This window comes from Carassius gibelio, chromosome A17, assembly GCF_023724105.1.
Source record: "Carassius gibelio isolate Cgi1373 ecotype wild population from Czech Republic chromosome A17, carGib1.2-hapl.c, whole genome shotgun sequence".
Classification (NCBI taxonomy): Eukaryota; Metazoa; Chordata; class Actinopteri; order Cypriniformes; family Cyprinidae; genus Carassius; species Carassius gibelio.
In genome coordinates this window covers 12,301,331-12,321,796 of record NC_068387.1, presented here as the reverse complement: position 1 = coordinate 12,321,796, position 20,466 = coordinate 12,301,331, and the positions used below count along the sequence as shown (strand labels likewise).

Below are 20,466 nucleotides of genomic sequence, written 5' to 3'. Positions count from 1 at the left end.
GAATTATGGGTAACACTTTAGAATAAGGTTCCATTAGTTAATGTTAGTTAACTACTTTCGTTAACATGAACTAAGCAAGAACAATCCTTCTACAGCATTTATAAGTCTTAGTTCATGTTAATTTCAACATTTACTAATGCATTATTTAAATCAAAAGTTGTGCTTGTTAACATTAGTTAATGCACTGTGAATTACCATGAACTAACAATGAATAACTGTATTTTCATTAACTAACATTAACGAAGATTAATAAATAAAGTAATAAATGTATTATTCATTGTTTGTTCATGTTAATTAATACATTAACTAACATTAACTAATGGAACCTTATTCTAAAGTGTTACCGAATTATGAATTGTTACTTGTCAATATTAAGTGCCCATTTTCACATAACATCGTTGTACCACTATACACATCCATATAACCTTTCTAGTACACATAACATTACTGTACGACTCTATATTGTAATTCCACATAACACTTCTAGTACAAGTAACATTACTGTACCACTATACCTGTTCATGTTCAACTGTAACAGCTTTCACATAACTTTTAACCCTGAAGCTTAACTAATGACTAATATCCTGAAAATGTCTTGGATTATGTGCACTTTAGATGTTGTGAAGATTACAGATGGGCATAATTACTTTTCAAAAAATTAAGTGAGGAGACCATCCTGCTACCCAACCAAGCATGGTGTGGTCTCATGATCAATCCACAAAGACTAAAAACTCTCTCTATTGGTGCAGAGGAAGCGGGGACTGACAAAAGTTACCATTTCATCACTTTCTGTAACAGCAACGGATAATCTAATGCTAATTTCACTGGATGGTGGGTTTTAATGCAGGGTAAAATACACACTAGTCGAAGTTTTTTTAGTTACGGAGGGCATACACACAAGAGCCGACTGACTGTCCAGGAAAATTTCATGCAAAAGTGTGTATGTGCCAGGGGAAGAAAGCTGGATGAAATGCCATATAAGTTCAATGCCTTCTGTCAGAAATTTTTTGGGGGGGAGATGTTTAGTGTTGAGACAGTCAGTCTGTGTCTGTATTCATTATATAACTTAATTAAACAATATTAGTTTTTTTCTGTGACCATTTTGTCCTACTTTGTAAAAATAACACAGTTGAGAGAAATAATGTAGCAATGTGGCTTTCTGGAAAGCGGGATCACTACAGGCGGATGGCAGGAGGGTAATTTAGGCCGGTGACACACTGGCTGCGTGGCGTCTCTGCTGCATGCTAGAAGCGTGGTGGCTGCTTCGCGTTTTCTGTGTCTTTACACACCAGAAGCGTGTCTGACGCAGCGCTGGCGCGCTGCTTCTGCTATAGATGACATAGGGAGAGGCCGCTGAAAAACCAGGCTCTTGCAAAATAGAGTATGTTTGACAGGTGCAATATTTGAAAATCGTTTATTTTTTATTTATTTTTTTAAATTACATTTATATCTGAATTTATGCCAACCTATAGACTTTCAAATATCAAAATGTCATGAATTAATATGTATTTGTGTACATAATGACACAAGTGACATATAAACATATTTTCCTAGTTTATTTTGCCTGGAAACGCTTCCAACGCGCGCGTGTTCGCGTGAAAATAGGCGTCGGTTCTATTTCTAGCATGCACGCATTTTCCGCGCGGCTCGAGCTGCGCCTGGGATGCGCTTCTCACGCAGGCAGTCTGCAAGCTCTAACCTGTTAACATGGGAGCCGAATTAAAAACAGACACGCCACGCAGTTGAGACGCTTGCGCCATGCATCCAGTGTGTCGCTGGCCTAACGTCTCATGTCACATGAAATATTTTGATTGGGACTCGAGTGGACTCGGGCATAAGTCCGATTCCTAATATGTTCGAGTCCGAGTCAATACCGAGTCAAAATGCACACGAGTCCATGACAAGACCGAGACCATTAAAATACGGTCTCGAGACCGAGTCCAAGACCGAGTCCGAGTCTCGAGTACTCAACACTGCCACTGAGCCACAGGAACATGCCATTTATTGCCACTACCATTACTCTGATGTGCAAGAGTATTGTGTACAATTGCTAAAGATATAACGAGGAGCATATTTGTGATGGGTATATAATCAGTATTTGCCATTATTGTCTTTTTTTTCTTCAATATTTGTCTTATTAGTTAATTATTGAAAGCATGTAAAATTACGCAAAGAATGGAAAAAAATACTTCTAATGCAATATCATCTTAGTCTTTACCCAACATTAACACAATTATTTGTTATCAGCATAGTCAATTATTTTAGATTTGTATTTCAATGCACAAATGTAATAAATGTTATGAAGTTTATAAATGTTGTATGGATTAGGAATGTGAAAATAAGACCTAACTTACCTCAATACGCAGATTCTGTTCGTTTTGGCCATGTAAGAAACTCTGGAAGAAATAAACAGCAAACAAATAGGCTACCTCAAACAGTTTGTATTGTGTGTTGGTAAGATTGAGCTTTTCTTGTTACTGAATATTTGAAATCTCATGTCATAGATTTGAACTGAACAAACCTCAGCTTTAATGAAAAAGTTATTTAACAAAAGCAACAACAGAGCTTGCTTGCTACATGTTGGTTAAATCAAACGTTTTTGAAATATTAATTTTGTTTTAAATCTTACTGTGTGATTTGCTTATCACTGTAAAAAACAAATCTGTGACATTTACAGTAAAATGCCAGCAGCAGTGGTTGCCAGAACTTATATATTAACATATTGAAGTGTTAATATCTGTGTTGAACCATTGTAATGCACTGATAACCTCCAAAAACTGGTGGTGATGGAAAATTCACATGATGAACCAAAGCTCATCACAAACAGCTTTTCTACGAGCTGAGGAGGCCAATAATTATATAGAAAGTGCACAGTGTCATGCACACAAACACTAAACCCCATCATGGTGACACACATGATATTGTAATAATGCAATAAACATTCATTTAACAACATTAGATGTAAGATTAAACCCTAATGTACACAACTGATAAGAAAAACTAAGAAACATGTTATATCAAAACATCAAATATGAAGTGTCATGCAAAAATACAGTATTTTACTGTACAATTACATTAAATGTAATAACATTTATTACCAGTATATAGTATGGAAAGTAGTTAACAGGTTTATACTATAGCATTTTACAGCCTTTTACTGTTAAAATCACAATCATTAATACAATATCAGTTTACTTCAAATTTATGTTTAATTCAATGTTATAGCCAAGCTACTTACCGTTTCCTTGTATTTTTTTACTGTCAATTTCTGAGTGTAAATTGATTCTACATACTGATCTAGATCAAATAGATATATATCTGCATTACACATACCAGTGGTTATATTTCATATTTCAGGAACCACAACAGACTGCGCCCTGAAGAAAAAAAAAAAAAAATTGTGTGCCAAGGCATTTCATGTTTCGTTTCGCAATGTTTATAAAACAGCCCCATTAAACTTAATATAATCATTATGTTAGGCTATTATATCTTCTCGTTAACTACAATTGTCATGATTGCCAGGTTTTGGATATTGAGCTGAACTTCATACGTTTTCACAAAGGGAAGTAATCAATTTTCAAGTCTACTTGTGAGGTTTCGTGTAGCATTCTACCCCTCCTTCATGTCGTTCTCCAAACAAAAACACTTCATGGGAGCTGATAGGAACCTGGTCATGTGACACAGCGCTCAGAGTTTGTACACTGACTCATATCAGCGATCATCTCACTGATATGTTCTGAGGAACAGTAGGCATTAAAATGTCGTTCACAGAGGAAGAGACTAACATCAAACTTAAGACTACAGGGGATGACCTTGTTTTTTTCGTTAATGGAAAAAAGGTAATTGGGTAATTTAATAATTACATTGTTTAATGTGTTGCATCTTTATTGCCAGTATAGCCAATAACATGTTTTCCATTATTAATTCTGTGCAGATCACTGAAAAGAATGCTGAGCCTGAGATAACGCTCTTGATATATCTTAGGAAAAGCTGTATCCTTTTGATCTGCTGTTCTGTTGGATCTGAATTCTGTTTTATCTAAAAAGTTATAAAATATTATACAATAGATTAGATATAAATCACTCTTAGATTATATCTTAGATTAGATATAAATCACTCTTTAACGTAGTTTGCACTTACAGAATGTATTTATAATTTGTAAATCTTCAGTAATTAATTACACAACTGCTATGTGGTCAAACAAAATAAGATTTATTGATCCAAACATGCCCATTTATGAATACAGAGCATGCCAGCTGCTGTTATTGACCCTGAAATCATACACTGGCATTATTTTGTACTTTGTAATTATACACTGATCTGGTTTCACTTCCTTTTTCAGTGTGATTGTTTTTAAGCCGTTTTCCTTAGTGCTGACAATTGCAGTGGGTCTGACGGGAACCAAACTGGGATGTGCTGAAGGAGGTTGTGGAGCCTGCACTGTTATGGTGTCCAAATATCATCCACATCAAAACCGGATTATGTATCTTTTTATGCACTCACATCTTAAAAAGTGTATTTCTGTCCTTAAAGCACATAACAGGTTTATGATAGCTGTTAATAATTGATATATCTTTAGTAAAGGATTCTGAAACATATGCCACAGTTATATAATTATGTCCTTAACGGCACTCTTTAAGTCACCATGCAGTTAATGCCTGTCTGGCTCCTCTATGCTCTTTGCATCACTGTGCAGTAACAACCGTGGAGGGCATCGGCAGTGTGGCAAGCAAACTCCATCCTGTACAGGTACAGTTTTATATTATTCTCTCAGAATTGCAGATAATTATGATAAAAGCATGTCACACTATAACATTAAAGTGCTCTTTATTTCCTCCATTCAGACAGTTTTAACAAGAGCTGTATCACTTTATATGCTTGTGTCCTGCTCATTTGTGGTGCAGTAGCTCTAACAACAATCTTTTTTAATCCAGGAGCGAATTGCAAAGGCACATGGGTCACAGTGTGGGTTCTGCACTCCAGGAATTGTAATGTCTATGTACGCTCTTTTGAGAAACAATCCTCGACCCAGCATGCACGACATTCAGGAGGCCTTTCAAGGTATAGTAAGAGTCTTGTAACTTTTGCATCTTTTTTAAAATGTATCCCTTAATGTAATACATATTTTTTCTAAATAAATCTTTTTGTTTTAAAATCGTTTGCACGCAGGCAATTTATGTCGCTGTACTGGCTACAGACCTATTCTAGAAGGCTACAGAACATTCACAAAGGTAAAATAACAACTGAGTAAGGCCTGCTATAATAATAATAATTATTATTATTATAAATATAATATAAAAGTGTTTCCTGGGATTCTACATTGAATGTTTACTTGCAATCATTAATGATAAAAAACGAATAAACTGTTCTAAAACAAATAAAATTGAATGAATTGAACAAAACAGCAGACAAGGCACAAGTAGCTAAGGGAAGTGTAAAACAGTCCAACAACAGCTAAGGGCACAGAAATCAAAGAGATAAGTTGAGGAACACTGGAACCCAGTGCTTTCAGCTCATAAACGTTGAACCGGTCTGGCTGGCAGGTTGTAAGGAAGGACTGGAGGGTGAAAACATGCAAGCGTGAACAAGAAAAAAATCAATAACAAGGAAAAATCAAAAACAGAAAAAAATTCTTAAACTTGATAGTAATAAAAGCCTGCAAGCTAAACAGTACACAAACAGGCTACTAGAGTAACCTAGAAATAAGGGGTGAGAACAACTATTTTATTATTATATGTATGTATATCCAAATGATCATTTACAAATATAAACTACTTAAGTCAAGCTCACACTACACAACATTCGGCTGGATTTTGCTGTCAAAGACAGAACTAATCCAACCAATCACAGTGGAGATGTTATCAAGTCAAGTCAAGTCACCTTTATTTATATAGCGCTTTAAACAAAATATCCAAAAAAATCGCGTCAAAGCAACTGAACAACATTCATTAGGAAAACAGTGTGTCAATAATGCAAAATGACAGTTAAAGGCAGTTCATCATTGAATTCAGTGATGTCATCTCTGTTCAGTTTAAATAGTGTCTGTGCATTTATTTGCAATCAAGTCAACGATATCGCTGTAGATGAAGTGACCCCAACTAACCAAGCCAGAAGCGACTGCGGCAAGGAACCGAAGCTCCATCAGTGAAAGAATGGAGAAAAAAACCTTGGGAGAAACCAGGCTCAGTTGTGGGGGGGTAGTTCAATTCCAGGCTGCAGCAAAGTTAGATTGTGCAGAAGAATCATCTATTTCATGTGGTCTTGTACTGGTGGACATCTTAGGTCTTTACAGGGGATCTGTATCTAGTTGTCCTGGTCTCCACTGTCTTTCAGTGATGTAGAGGTCCTTTCTAGGTGCTGATCCACCATCTGGTCTGGATACGTATTGGATCCGGGTGACCGCTGTGACCCTCTGATCTGGATACAGACTGGATCTGGTGGCTACGGTGACCTCGGAATGAGAGAGAAACAGACTAATATTAGTGTAGATGTCATTCTTCTAATGATGTAGCAAGTACATCGGGTGGTATGGGAAGTGTTCCCGGTTCCGGTTTACCTAATTAATGCAGCATAAAAATCCTTTAACAGATTTGGATATTAAAAGCATTTTAGTATGTTATGTGTAGGCCAGGTTAAAGAGATGGGTCTTTAGTCTAAATTTAAACTGCAAGAATGTGTCTGCCTCCCGAACAATGTTAGGTAGGTTATTCCAGAGTTTAGGCGCCAAATAGGAAAAGGATCTGCCGCCCGCAGTTGATTTTGATATTCTAGGTATTATCAAATTGCCTTTGAGAACATAGCGGACGTAGAGGGTTATAATGTAAAAGGAGCTCATTCAAATACTGAGGTGCTAAACCATTCAGGGCTTTATAAGTAATGAGCAATTTTTCAAAATCTATACGATGTTTGATAGGGAGCCAGTGCAGTGTTGACAGGACCGGGCTAATATGGTCATACTTCCTGGTTCTAGTAAGATGTTTCCTGATGATATCTCTCAAGACACATAAAGCGTGAAGAGTAGCGCCCCTAGCACTGAGCCTTGAGGTACTCCATACTGCACTTGTGATCAATATGATTCATCTTCATTCACTGCTACGAACTGATGGCGGCCATATAAGTACGATTTAAACCATGCTAATGCACATCCATTAATGCCAACAAAGTGTTGCATTATAAATGGAAATATCTTGTATTCACTTGCCCGAATTTCTCATGAATTTGCAAAATGTGAGAAAACCTTTTTTTCATTGTTGGTTGGAATTGCCTCATGACCAAATGTCTTGCAGTTTGTGCAACTAAATATATATTTTAGTATCTACTTCTTTTAATTTCAGGATGGGGGATGTTGTGGTGGAAAAGGACAAACTAATGGCTGCTGCATGACAAATGAACACATACAAGAGCATGTCAATGTGACTAGAACAGACATCCAGACACCATGCTCTGTTTTCTCTTAGTACAAACACATTTCTGTCCTAAAGCCTTGCCATTTAGAATAAACCTGTAGCATTCTTGGTTAGGGAATCAATGACAAGGCAGTCTCATAGGAAACCACTCACATGTTTGAACCCACGCTCATGTGAGGTCAAACCAACAGTAGATGCTTCAAGATCACTGTTTTACAGTCACAGTTACCTATCAGTACTGAATGTTATCTAAGGGCTTTACTAATAATTCAACACTTCTTTTTCAACTTTTAGGTCAATTCAATGCTTCCAGCTCAGAAGTTGTATGACCAGTCAGAGTTTATACCAGTGGACCCAACACAAGAGATCATTTTCCCACCTGAGCTCATGGTTCGTAAAAAAAAAAAAAGGTTTAATCTGCATTGATTAACCATCATAGTAAAATGAAGCTGATTAATGTATTAAATAGATGAATCAACACTTAAATGTTTTATATTTGTGCTCTACAGAGTCTAAGTAAACAGCCCCAGAGAGAGCTGAGATTTGTTGGAGAACGAGTGCTTTGGATTCAACCTTGCTCCCTCAAAGAGCTCTTGGAGCTAAAGGCGACCTATCCGAACGCTAAACTAGTGGTTGGAAACACAGAAGTTGGTGAGTCACATGTACATTATTAGAATCACCCAGCTTTGTGTTTGCCCATTCTAGACAAGGACTGCATCCGAAACTGGATACTCTCAGAGTGGGTGCTTCTTTCGTCTATTTCACAACCATTAAAAAAGTTTGTTATGTAGTAACACTGTAATCAGGATGTATTACATTTATCATGCTGACATTGTCCTACTGTTGTCATATGAATACTATGAATTCTGACATACTCAATTAACTTATTGTTTTTTACATACTGTATTGTAGGGATGTATGCATTTTCAGATGCAGCCAAAAGCTGTCAGTGATTTTCAGTTTTTTTTGTTTTGTTTTGGCATGTAACATTGTTGCTACATATTTAATGACGAGTGAATGAATCATTCATTCAACTGTTTCAGTGAAAATGCTGAATGATTCTAAAAAAAACTTGTGGAGTTCTCTAAGAACATAATGCAGAATGCATGGCTGATTTTAATTTCTTTGAGTCCCTCTTCTAGGTATTGAGATGAAGTTTAAAAACCTTCTTTACCCTGTGATTCTGGCACCAGCTTACATCACTGAACTAAACATAATCCAGCACACTCAGGATGGTGAGAGAGTCAGATACTTAAAGGGATGCTTTTGTTTGAGTATGTTGTTGGATGGTTTAAAGCAAATATTATTTGTCAATACAATAAATGTATATTCATTCAATTGTCTGATCTTCAGTCTAGTCTTTAAGTGGTATTTCACTGTCTAGGTTCAGTTATATTGACAGTTAATCTCGGCTTGTGTTTGGCTCACAGGCATTGAGGTTGGTGCATCAGTGACGTTGACTGTGCTGGGGGACGTGTTACGTGCAGCGGTGAAGAAGCTGCCTGCTCATCAGACGGAGGTCTTCGAAGCTGTTCTTGAGCAGCTGCATTGGTTTGCAGGACAGCAGATCCGAAATGTTGCGGTATGTCATGTGTCCCTCCCTGAAATCAAAAAGTGTTTTTTAGAAGTTAATGGACTTGAAAATGACTGTCATTTGTTAATTTAATGGCATTGTTTGTTTACATGACAAAAAGTGATTCTGACTGATTAAAAGTAGCATGCTCCTTTCCTGTTTATGCTTTCAGGCTGTTGGTGGCAATATAATGACTGCAAGTCCCATTTCAGACCTAAACCCTGTGTTTATGGCAGCTGGCTGCAAGCTGACGGTGATGTCCAAAGGTGCAATGCTTTCTTGTTGTTTTTTTTCTGTGCAAGGTTCAAAGGTTGTACGTTTCATGAACTGACACAGAATACAGAGGCAGTCTATTTAGAGAAAACAGTCCTATGATCCCTTATTCCACAGTATGCAGTCATTTACCATATAGTCCTGCTGAAGTCTGAATTATGTCGATAAAGTCTAAATTAGGGATTCTCTTAAATAATAGTACAGTTTCTCAGTGTTTGGATGATTGTGGTATAAAGGGAAGGGGTTAAGGATACTGAAAGCTATGGTTAACAGGACTTTTGCAATTCAATGTATAAACCTAGTAACATATACTGTGGGGTGTTGACCCTAGTTTTATTGACACTGTGTCCATGTCCTTTGTTCTGTGTAATTTATGACAATGGTTGACTAATGACAAACTTTCAATGTATGTATATAATGTATATAACATTCTATCAAAAATCTCTGTCTGATGTTTAAAGGGGAGAAACGTGTTCTTGAAATGGATGACAAGTTCTTCCCTGGTTATAGGAAGACTGTTTTGAAGTCGGAGGAGATTCTGTTGTCCATTGAGATTCCGTACACAAGAAAGGTCTGCATTTGAAAAAAATTCTGTGATTGATAATTTACTTTGTCATTCTATACCCATATGACTTTTTGGAATACAAAATAGATGTTGGAAAATCTACTGGCTGCTCTTTTGCATGTAATGAAAGTGAAAAGGCATCCAGACTGCTGAGATCCAAAACACAGCAGAAGTGAGAAAAAAAAAGAAGTGTTTATTACATTTGAAATCTGGATATTTATCTTACAAAAATGCATGGATTTGCTAAAGGGGGACTTTATTCACAATAAATGTTTCTTGAGCAAATCAGTATGTAAGAATGATTTCTGGAGAATGAAAAAAGAAATGCAGACTTGGTGAGCAACAAAAACCTCTTTCAGAAAAGAAAAAAAGAAAAAACACCAACCAAAACTTTTGAACAGTGTTGAGATTCATATTTGACATGAAATAGATTCAATTTGGAGTAAATTTGTGTGTTTCAGGGCCAGTACTTCTCAGCTTTTAAACAGTCTACTCGCAAAGAGGACGACATCGCCATTGTCACATGTGGGATGAATGTGTTGTTCAAGGAGAAATCCAATATAGTGCAGAGTATCCGTATAAGCTATGGAGGAATGGCCCCTGTCACTGTCCTTGCCACGGCCACATGCAACCGGTTACTCAACAGGTGAAGGATTTTCTAGCAAATTTCTAATATTCTTTTCTGACATTCAGCCTCATTCAAGAATCACAACAGAGTCGATGCATCAGTTTCACAAAATCTTTATTTGATTGCAGACAATGGAACGAGGAGCTTCTAGAGCAAGCCTGCACGTCATTGGCCGAGGACATGAGTCTGTCGCCTTCAGCTCCTGGTGGGATGGTGACATATAGACGCACATTGACTATCAGCCTTTTCTACAAGTTCTTCCTCACTGTCCAGCACAAACTGGCTCTGGACCTGCGAATGGAGGTTTTTTATTCTGTGTTTTCCACACTTACACAATGATTTTACACCATTCATAAATATATATTTTTTTTTTTTTGCTATTTACAGATGTGTTCAAAAGTTATTCTAAAGTTGTTCAAAAGATTTTATTCTTTTTAACTCTACAGGGTGTTATTTTGGAAGACGTCCGACCCGAATATGCTACTGCTACTGAGCTCTTCCAGTTGGATTCACCGTCCAGTGTACAGCTCTACCAGGTACACATAAATAGGCATTTAGCAACTTTATCTGTGCACTGTTTTTGTTAATTGCTTAACTTTATTTCCTTGTTTTCAGGCAGTTCCCCCCAGGCATAATAGTGATGATGTTGTGGGTCACCCTATGATGCACATCTCTGCACTTAAGCATGCCACAGGAGAGGCGATCTACTGTGACGACATCCCCTGTTATGAAAATGAGCTCCACTTGGCTTTGGTTACCAGCACTAAAGCTCATGCACTCATAAAGTTGGTTGAAAAGGACACACATCCTGTTTTAGAATGATTTAGTGTTGGGTTAAAGCTAAGTATATGACTTTTCAGATGCACATTGATGTTGTTAAAGAGAACCTACATTGTTTTTATGACTCACGTGTCATAAAAGTTTAAGTTCTGAACTCTGTTGTGACCTGAAATGATGATTATCCATGATTAGGTGTTAACTATGTGTGTATGCGTTTATATTTGTAGATCCATTGACACCTCTGATGCAATGAGAGTTCCTGGAGTGGTTGCATTTATCTCTGCTAAAGACATCCCAGGAAGTAACTTGACAGGACCTGTCATTTATGATGAGACAGTTTTTGCAGATGATAAGGTGTTTTTTTATTTTCTTGATTTGAAGTGAATTCTCTGTGCAGTATTTATAAAGAGAAATGTTTTTACACAAACAGTTATTCAATTGATTATCACAGTATTTGCCTTTTTAGCATTAGTTTTTAGTTATGATGCAGAGTGGATCAGGCATAAGGTGACAATAACACAATGGCTTTAACATTTATTACACAAAATAGAGTGTCTCACTTGGAAGTTGTAGTAAATGGCATCATGTATAAGTGACAGATATTTATGGATTCCCATGCAAAATGTATCTCACGTGATTGCAGTGTAGACCATTCTATGATCAGGCATTTTTATGACATAATCATTTATTGATGTAGTTACACTTTAACATGTGCTTAAATGTTTGAGCATCTTGGACGGAGCAAAATTAAAAATAATCTTACCCTATAAAATAACGCCATTATTGCTCTTTTTTATGGAAGCCTGTCTATGTCTCAGAGTGAAAAAATAAAGTTAATTGTCAGTTTCAAAAGAAAAAATCCCTGTCACACTGTGCAATATAAAGCCTAATTTATGAGAAATTAACTCACAATTATGAAAAATAGCATTGCTATTGTGATATACTTCACAATAACCTTTTTTCTTCCAAGGTGGAGTTGGGCTTCCATAAATGCATGAATCAATTTTATTTACAATTATTTGAATGGTTGATATATCTTTGACATAAACTGCTGCTTTTCAAAAAAATTTGGTCAGTAAGATTTTTTTTTATTAAGAATTTTTTTTTTCTTTTATTACATGAATAATTAATATGTTCATGCAATTAATTAAAAATGACAGTGAAGACTTTTAATGACTTCTTTCTATTACAAATGAATACTATTCTTTTGAACTTTCTATCTATCAAATAATTCAGAAAAAAATGGTTTCTGCAAAAAATTTTGCAGCTAAAAATGTTTGATAATAATAAGACATGTTACCTGAGAACTACATCAGCATATCAGAATGATTTCTGAAGGATCATAAGAAACTGAAAACAGGAGTAAAGACTTCTGAAAATTCAGCTTTTCATCACAGGATTGAAGTCTAAAATATATCAAAGTAGTATATTTAAAGTAAATATATTTTACATTTTAATAATAATATTTCACAATGTTGCTGTTTTTGCTGTATTTTTCATTAAAGAAATGCAGCATTGATGAGCAAAAACATTTAGAACTTTTACTAACCCCAAACTTTTGATTAATTTATGTCACATGCATATGATTTGTAACTTGTTTATAGATGTAGAGTTTATGGTTTTGTTCCTCACAATGATTTTTTTCATGCTAGGTCACATGTGTTGGACATATAGTGGGGGCCATTGTGGCAGACACACAGGGCCATGCTCAGAAAGCAGCCAAAGCTGTGAAGATCAACTATGAGGAACTGCAGCCTGTGATTGTCACCATACAGGTTTGTATTTACTCCACATTCACACACAGACACACCGACAGAATCATCTAGCTATGGCCCATGGTTTTGTCATGTGTGGTGTACAAAACCCAAATGCAGCACAGCCAGCAAGTTTTCAAAATGGTCTTTATTTACAAAAAATGTGAAAGTAGCACAAAAGTAGGTACATCTGAGCAGACTTCAGCCCACAGAGCTGAAAAACAAAAGACCTAAACAGGAGAGCACATGAAACATGCAAACAAACATGACAGAAGCCATTTTCTCACATCAAAAATGATCAAACAGCTTGTGCAAAAATACACATAAAGCATAAAGATAAGCTTGACTGGTTTGTTAACATGTTTGCGTTCACTCTTTTAAACAGGATGCTATTGCCAACAAGTCCTTCTATCAGCCGGTGAGAAGTATAGAGAGAGGAGATGTTGCACAAGGATTCAAAGACTCTGATCACATCCTGCATGGTATAACCACGGTTGTTTTTAACATGATAGAGACACACTGCATTGAGGCTCTTTCTGAAGAATGAAAGTTATCTAATAAAACATTCACATTATCTAAAAACTTTTTTTTCCCATGAAATAGTCTGTCTGCATGAATTCTGTGATAGATCTGCAGTTTACACCATTTCTATACCTTAAACGATACTTGTTCAGACCTGTTCCCCTTTCATTTCATGAGCTGACTCTAATTATGTGATTCTGCAGGTGAGATGCACATTGGAGGACAGGAACACTTTTATCTGGAGACTAACTGCACGCTGGCTGTCCCTCGTGGAGAGGATGGAGAAATGGAGCTGTTTGTGTCCACACAGGCGGCCTCCAAGACTCAAGTAAACAAAAGAAAATCACTCTCTGTAGGGAACTGGTGCAAGACATTAAATGGTGATGGTAGCTTGACAAAATATTGACATTTTAATTATATCTCAGAATTGTGTTTTTAATTGTACCTGAAAAGGTTAAAAGTATCTGAAATGTATTTGTAAAATGAGTTATTTTTTATTTTGTTATTTAATGTAAAATAATATATATATATATATATATATATATATATATATATATATATATATATATATATATATATATATATATATATTTTTTTTTTTTTTTTTTTAATTAAAAATAATATTTAAAATAATATTTACATAATTCATATAAAAAAATCATATAATAATTAAAAAAAATTAATAAGCATCATGATAGAAGGTTTTTGCAAGCCCAAATCAGAAAATCCCAGACAGACAGAGAGAGAGAGAGAGAGAGAGAGATTACAGTAGTAACAAAAATATGATAGGATTATTAATGATGAGATATATAGATTGGACTGTCTTAATGCAAATAATGTGCTGTGTTTGCCTCAGGCCCTAGTGGCTAAAGCTCTGGGAGTGCCTGCCAACCGGGTGGTGTGTCGTGTGAAGAGGATGGGAGGAGGATTTGGAGGGAAAGAAAGTCGGAGCACCATTCTGTCCACAGTGGTCGCTGTTGCCGCTCATACGTATGAATATTTGTAACACAAACTAATGTAACAATGTGCCTAATTACATAAAGTGATGTCATATGTAACAATGTGAAGGGTATTTAGTTTGGCCTTTGTCTTTTAGGATCAAGCGGCCAGTTCGCTGTATGTTAGATCGCGATGAGGACATGCTGGTCACAGGTGGTCGGCATCCATTCTTTGGACATTACAAGGTGAATTTTTTTGGACAAATTAGCCAGATGTTGTCCTTTAGGTAGACTAAACATCCTCTCTGTACTGGCTTGGATATCTAAACTGCCTAAAATGTCTGTGTTTTGGCTTTGTTTTCCTGTTGTCATGCTCTCTACAGTCCTCGTGCATTGTATGTGTGCATATTTGCATTGCTTTGACTATGTGACTCAATCTTTGACCTTCTTGCACACCAGTGACTTGCACACGATTGGTCGATTTTGTACAAATTCCTGCACACTGTTTGACAAACTACTTTTTGGTCATTACCTTCAGCAAGTATAAAAAAATAGGAAACCAAAGCAAAAACCCAGACAATATTTTTTGCAAGGACATGTTAAAGAAAAAAGGTCACCCTATTGTCCTTGCTAGACTATTCTTACACACTCTGTAATCTGATGTCTAGGTTGGGTACATGAACAATGGAAGAGTGATGGCACTTGATGTGACGCTCTACAGCAACGCAGGCAATTCCCTGGACCTGTCATTGTCAGTGAGTATGCACCTTAAAGTTTTGAACATCTACAGTATCAACGGTGGTCCATGAGACACCCCTGGTGGTCTATTTGACGCATTACAAGATATTCTTTCTTACATCCCAAGCATAAATGTGTATCGTGTCTCTCAATGTACAGATCCTGGAGAGGGCACTATTCCACATGGATAACTGTTACAACATTCCTAACATTCATGGCACGGGCTACATGTGTAAAACCAACCTGCCGTCTAACTCAGCGTTCAGAGGCTTTGGTGGGCCGCAGGGCATGATGATCGCAGAGAGCTGGATGAGTGATGTGGCTTTGAGCTGTGGTCTGCCTGCTGAAGAGGTTCATACTGCATCTTTCATTTTCTCATAGTCCATACAGTCCATACATGAATATTCAAGTCTCCTACTACTTCCAGGTGAGGAGGATAAACTTGTACAAGGAGGGGGATTTCACACCCTTCAGTCAGCGTCTGGACCAGTTCACCATCGATCGCTGCTGGGAGGAGTGCATGCAGCTCTCAGACTTCAACAAGCGCAAGGAGGCCGTGGAACAATACAATAGGTCAGAACAATTCTTAGATAGCTTTGATATTATGAGTCTGTTGATATAAGTGAAGTGGGAATTACATTAATATTTTCGGTGCAAAAAAAAAAAAAAAAGATTTTCTGACATAAGACAAGAAAAATAATGTAAATAAAGAAACCATATTAATACATATAAATATAAAATTTACAAATGTATAAATTACAAATGAAAAAATAAGTTCTTTTTCTCTCCTTCAGTTGCTCACATTACTAAAACTAATTTAAAACAAATACTCATAATGGCAAAAGCACATCAAATTATTGACATGCATTAAACATCTGAAATCTGAATAAATAATCTTTCCATTGATATATGGTTTATTAGGATCGGACAATATTTGGCCGACATACAACTGTTTGAATCTGAGGGTGCAAAAAAGGGTCCGCCTTTAAAGTTGTCCAAATGAAGTTCTTAGCAATGCATATTACTACTCAAAATGTAAGTTCTGATATATTTACGGTAGGAAATTTGCAAAATGTCTTCATGGAACATGATCTTGACTTACTATCCTAAAGATGTTTGGCATAAAAGCAAAATCAAGCATTTTGATCCATACATTGTATTTTTGGCTATAGCTAACATGCAACTTAAGAGGTCCAGGGCCACATATCTCTGTAGAAATGTTATCAGTTTAGGCACTGCAAAGCTTGGTAAGAACTGCTGTAACACTTCAATTCCAGGCAGCACCTTTGGACCAAGAGAGGGTTGTCCATCATTCCCACCAAGTTTGGCATCAGCTTCACTGCTGTCTTCCTTAACCAGGTCAGCCCTCTTCCTCTCAGGAACTAAAGAATTTTTAGAAAGAGGTTATTGGGTATATGTGTGTGATGGATATTTTTCATTCAGGCAGGAGCATTGGTACTCGTGTACTCAGATGGTTCGGTTTTACTAACTCATGGAGGAACAGAGATGGGGCAAGGCCTGCACACCAAAATGGTCCAGGTAATGCAAACAAAACACAACAAAAATAATGTATTAAAATGTTGGTCACCACTCTTCATATTTATGTGCCGTGCAGGTGGCCAGTAAAACTCTAGGAATCCCCTGCTCAAAGATTCACATCTCAGAGACCAGCACGAACACAGTTCCCAACACCAGCCCTACAGCTGCCTCCGCCTCCTCCGACCTTAACGGCATGGCCATCTACGTAAGCCTCATGCAGCAGATATTCATGTTTATGATGCTTTTTTAATGTACACTTTTTTTTAAATCTATAATTAATTGATCAAAAGTGAAAGGAATGACTTTTACACTTTTCTATTCATCAAATAAAAATATTATGCTGCATATCTGCTGCCAACATTCATAATAATTTAATGACTACCGGTATTTAATATCGACAAATCAGCAATATTAGAATGATTTCTGAAAGATCATGTAATACTGAAACTGGAGTAATGGCAGAAATACATTTCATTCTAAAATGTATTTAAATAGAAAACATTTATTTAAAATTTCACAAAACCCTTTAATTTTCCACAGAATGCTTGCCAGACATTACTACAGAGACTTCAGCCTTACAAAGACAAAAACCCCAAAGGCTGCTGGGAGGATTGGGTCAGTATCTAGTTTTTGCATGTAATATATATTTATGTATTTTACATATGACACTTATAATCTCATTTGCAGGTGAAAGCAGCCTATTTTGACCGAGTCAATCTCTCTGCCAATGGGTTTTACAAGTATGTTTTCCGAATTGTCATAATTTTCACATTTCAAATCTTGTAGCTCCTCATAGAATTAAGAATGATTATATTTTATAGGACTCCAGATCTTGGATATGATTTTGACACAAATTCGGGAAGGCCATTTAACTACTTCAGTTATGGCGTGGCCATCTCTGAGGTGGAGATAGACTGTCTGACTGGCAGTCACAAGGTAATGCCAAATGTGAAACATGTATCTGTTATGTTCAGACGCCAGTTTGACATACAAAAGGACAACTTGTCTGCATAATAGATTATATATTCGAGATCTGAACTTTGGGGTTAACTCCCTTTTTTCTTATCTCTCCTGTCAGAATCTTCATACGTCCATAGTTATGGATGTGGGCAAGAGTTTAAATCCAGCATTGGACATCGGACAGGTATTTCATCTAAACTGATTTGAACAGATCACACACCGATCGTATCAATTTGTGATAAATATCATATGATTTGTGGTTGTGTGCACAGGTGGAGGGCGGGTTCATGCAAGGTTTAGGTCTGTTCACGCTGGAGGAGCTACGCTACTCTCCTGATGGTTACCTATACACTCGCGGACCTGGCATGTATAAGATTCCCTCTTTTGGGGATATTCCCATTGAATTAAAGGTCTCGCTGCTCAGAGACGCTCCTAATGAGAAGGCCATCTTCTCCTCAAAGGTAAGAAGCATCACAACAACTGACTCCACAGTGAGATCATGGTTTGTGTCTATTACAGTATCTCTTATGGCTGTGTTTGTACTCAGGCTGTGGGCGAGCCTCCTCTCTTTCTGGCGGCTTCAGTGTTTTATGCCATTAAAGATGCCATCACAGCTGCCAGGGCTGAGTCTGGCCTGACCGGACCCTTCAGACTGGACAGCCCCGCCACGCCTGAACGGATACGAAATGCCTGTGAAGACAAGTTTACTAAACTGGTATGTATTTACTTTTACTGTTGACTGTCAACTTAGTGTTCGGGGTCATATAATTCTCACAAAGCTTTCTCACTTCTTATTTTTATTTTATTTTTTTACACATTTATTCATCAAGATGCATAAAAATGACCAGACGTGGCAGTAAAAGCATTTATTACAGTAGAAAAGATTGTATTTCAAAAAAATGTTTTTTGTTTTTTTATGTTTCTTAATCGGCAATGATTCCTAAAGGATTATGTGAAACTGAAGATTGGAGTAATAATGGCTGTCGAATGGCAGGAAAAAATTACTTATTAAAATATAATAAATTAGAAAATAGTTATTTTATGGTGTTTTGATTAAAACGAATGCCCTTGTTAAGGATCAAAAAACTTCTGTTAAAAACTTTATAAAACCGAATCCATATCTCAGGATGGTACAGTAGTGTACAACTAGGGATGTAATGATTCACTCAACTCACAAAGTGATACGATTCATGATAATGATTTAATGATGCAATTTCAAGACACAAAGACAACTTCTAAATGAAAAGGTGTCCATTTATTATTGCATGGACAAAATGCTGCACATTTCTTTGTGAAATTGAAATAGTCAGATAACACTACCCCTAAAGCCCAAATCAAAAAAAAAAAAAAAAAAAAAACATTTTTACCTGTGTTCTTTCCTTTTAAAATTAGAGGCAACCACTGTTTGAATCGAGATGCTACACACATGCAGCATGAGCAATCTAAATAAGATGTATAATTTAGAAATTTGAAGCAAAAACACAATTGTCTAACTTTAGTTTTATGAGACTGTACCACATAAAACATGTCTGAATGGAACTGAAAATTAAAATGCAAATTCACTCTCTGACAGCAGGTAATACAGCATTTCCTTGGTTACATATGTAAACAAATCAGTGCAGTGCTTATGAACACTGCTTTAATATGCATTAGTCAAATTGAAAAGAAAAATATCATCTAAACTTTTAAAGGTCAGTTGGTTCCCCTCAGAGAAAGATTCATTAAACTCTTACCTCCAATTGAATCACAATTCATCTAAAATCTCAAACGATTTGAATAGTCACATGTTTGTATGGATTTTCAACTGGCTCGCGGTGCACCATTACATCCGTATCATATGTACAACTCAACTCAATATGCAGCTTGTAATCAAATGTGGCATTCATGGAGCTGCTTTGTTGTGGTTTTATTGTTTGAGATCATATGGACTGCTTTTGACAGAGCCAACTGAAGTTTATTGACCATCATGTGTTTGCATTTGTTTTAGTGTCCTCCTGCAGATCCAGGCACCTTTACCCCATGGGCAGTGCAGGTGTAAGACAAAGCAAAAAAAAAAAAAAACCTGGAATCGAAATGGACCTTATTTACTTAACTTTCTTAATGCACATTTCTGGATTTGTGTATGATTCATCTGTCCATGTAGTTCCATGTAGTCTTTAATCATACTTCTTCTGGTCAGTTGCATAATGTTAACTAATAGCTAAATAACTGTTTAAGCAATACACATTTCACCCACAAGTCACATAACTCTTGATGGAAACAATTAAGTCCTACCCCACATTTTGTATTCATTTATTCTTTTAAGCATCCTGTTTCACTCTGAAATATGTTTATGAAAGGTAAACAGGTTGCAAACAGAAATTCACAATGCCATTGAAGGTCCTCGGATTTTAAAACGCACATCAGCGAACAAAGGCATTGAGTGATGAACGTTATTTGCCAAAGAAACCGAAAGATTGAAGATTGGATCCTAAACAGATTATTCTGTGAATAAAAAAAAATAAAAATCTGACCTCTCTGTGCTCTTAGTGAAATTTCTATTATATTTAACAGGTAATGAAGTGTACATGAATTGTGCACAAAGTCATTTTTATTTTATCCCATTTTTATAATCATTTTGTAACTGAAACTATCTAATAATAGAGATAACAATATTGAGATTTGTCATTTGTCACATGTCAAAAGCTTTAAATTGCATTAAAATGACGAGATCCACCTATCTTGTGTCTTCTATTGTTAAAACATGACAGACTGGAACCCCTAGTTTCTGTTAAAATTCTGGGCTTTCCA

At 36.4% G+C, this 20,466-nt stretch overlaps 1 protein-coding gene across 1 annotated transcript; it reads left to right on the top strand.

The window, feature by feature from the left end:
- The first annotated feature begins 3,696 nt into the window (after positions 1-3,696).
- LOC127933610 (xanthine dehydrogenase/oxidase-like) lies at positions 3,697-20,387 on the top strand. The gene is made up of 36 exons (XM_052530698.1): positions 3,697-3,839; positions 3,935-3,992; positions 4,387-4,483; positions 4,641-4,749; positions 4,935-5,061; positions 5,170-5,231; positions 7,335-7,412; positions 7,701-7,796; positions 7,916-8,057; positions 8,549-8,641; positions 8,837-8,988; positions 9,152-9,245; positions 9,714-9,823; positions 10,279-10,463; positions 10,574-10,748; positions 10,892-10,981; positions 11,061-11,230; positions 11,453-11,579; positions 12,878-13,000; positions 13,365-13,461; positions 13,705-13,829; positions 14,358-14,491; positions 14,598-14,685; positions 15,108-15,194; positions 15,337-15,528; positions 15,605-15,750; positions 16,455-16,536; positions 16,621-16,716; positions 16,793-16,921; positions 17,257-17,331; positions 17,404-17,456; positions 17,538-17,652; positions 17,795-17,860; positions 17,949-18,137; positions 18,224-18,391; positions 19,664-20,387. Exons 1-36 carry the CDS (start codon positions 3,759-3,761, stop codon positions 19,712-19,714), a joined length of 4,062 nt encoding a protein of 1,353 aa, XP_052386658.1. The 5' UTR covers positions 3,697-3,758; the 3' UTR covers positions 19,715-20,387.
- Positions 20,388-20,466: the final 79 nt, after the last annotated feature.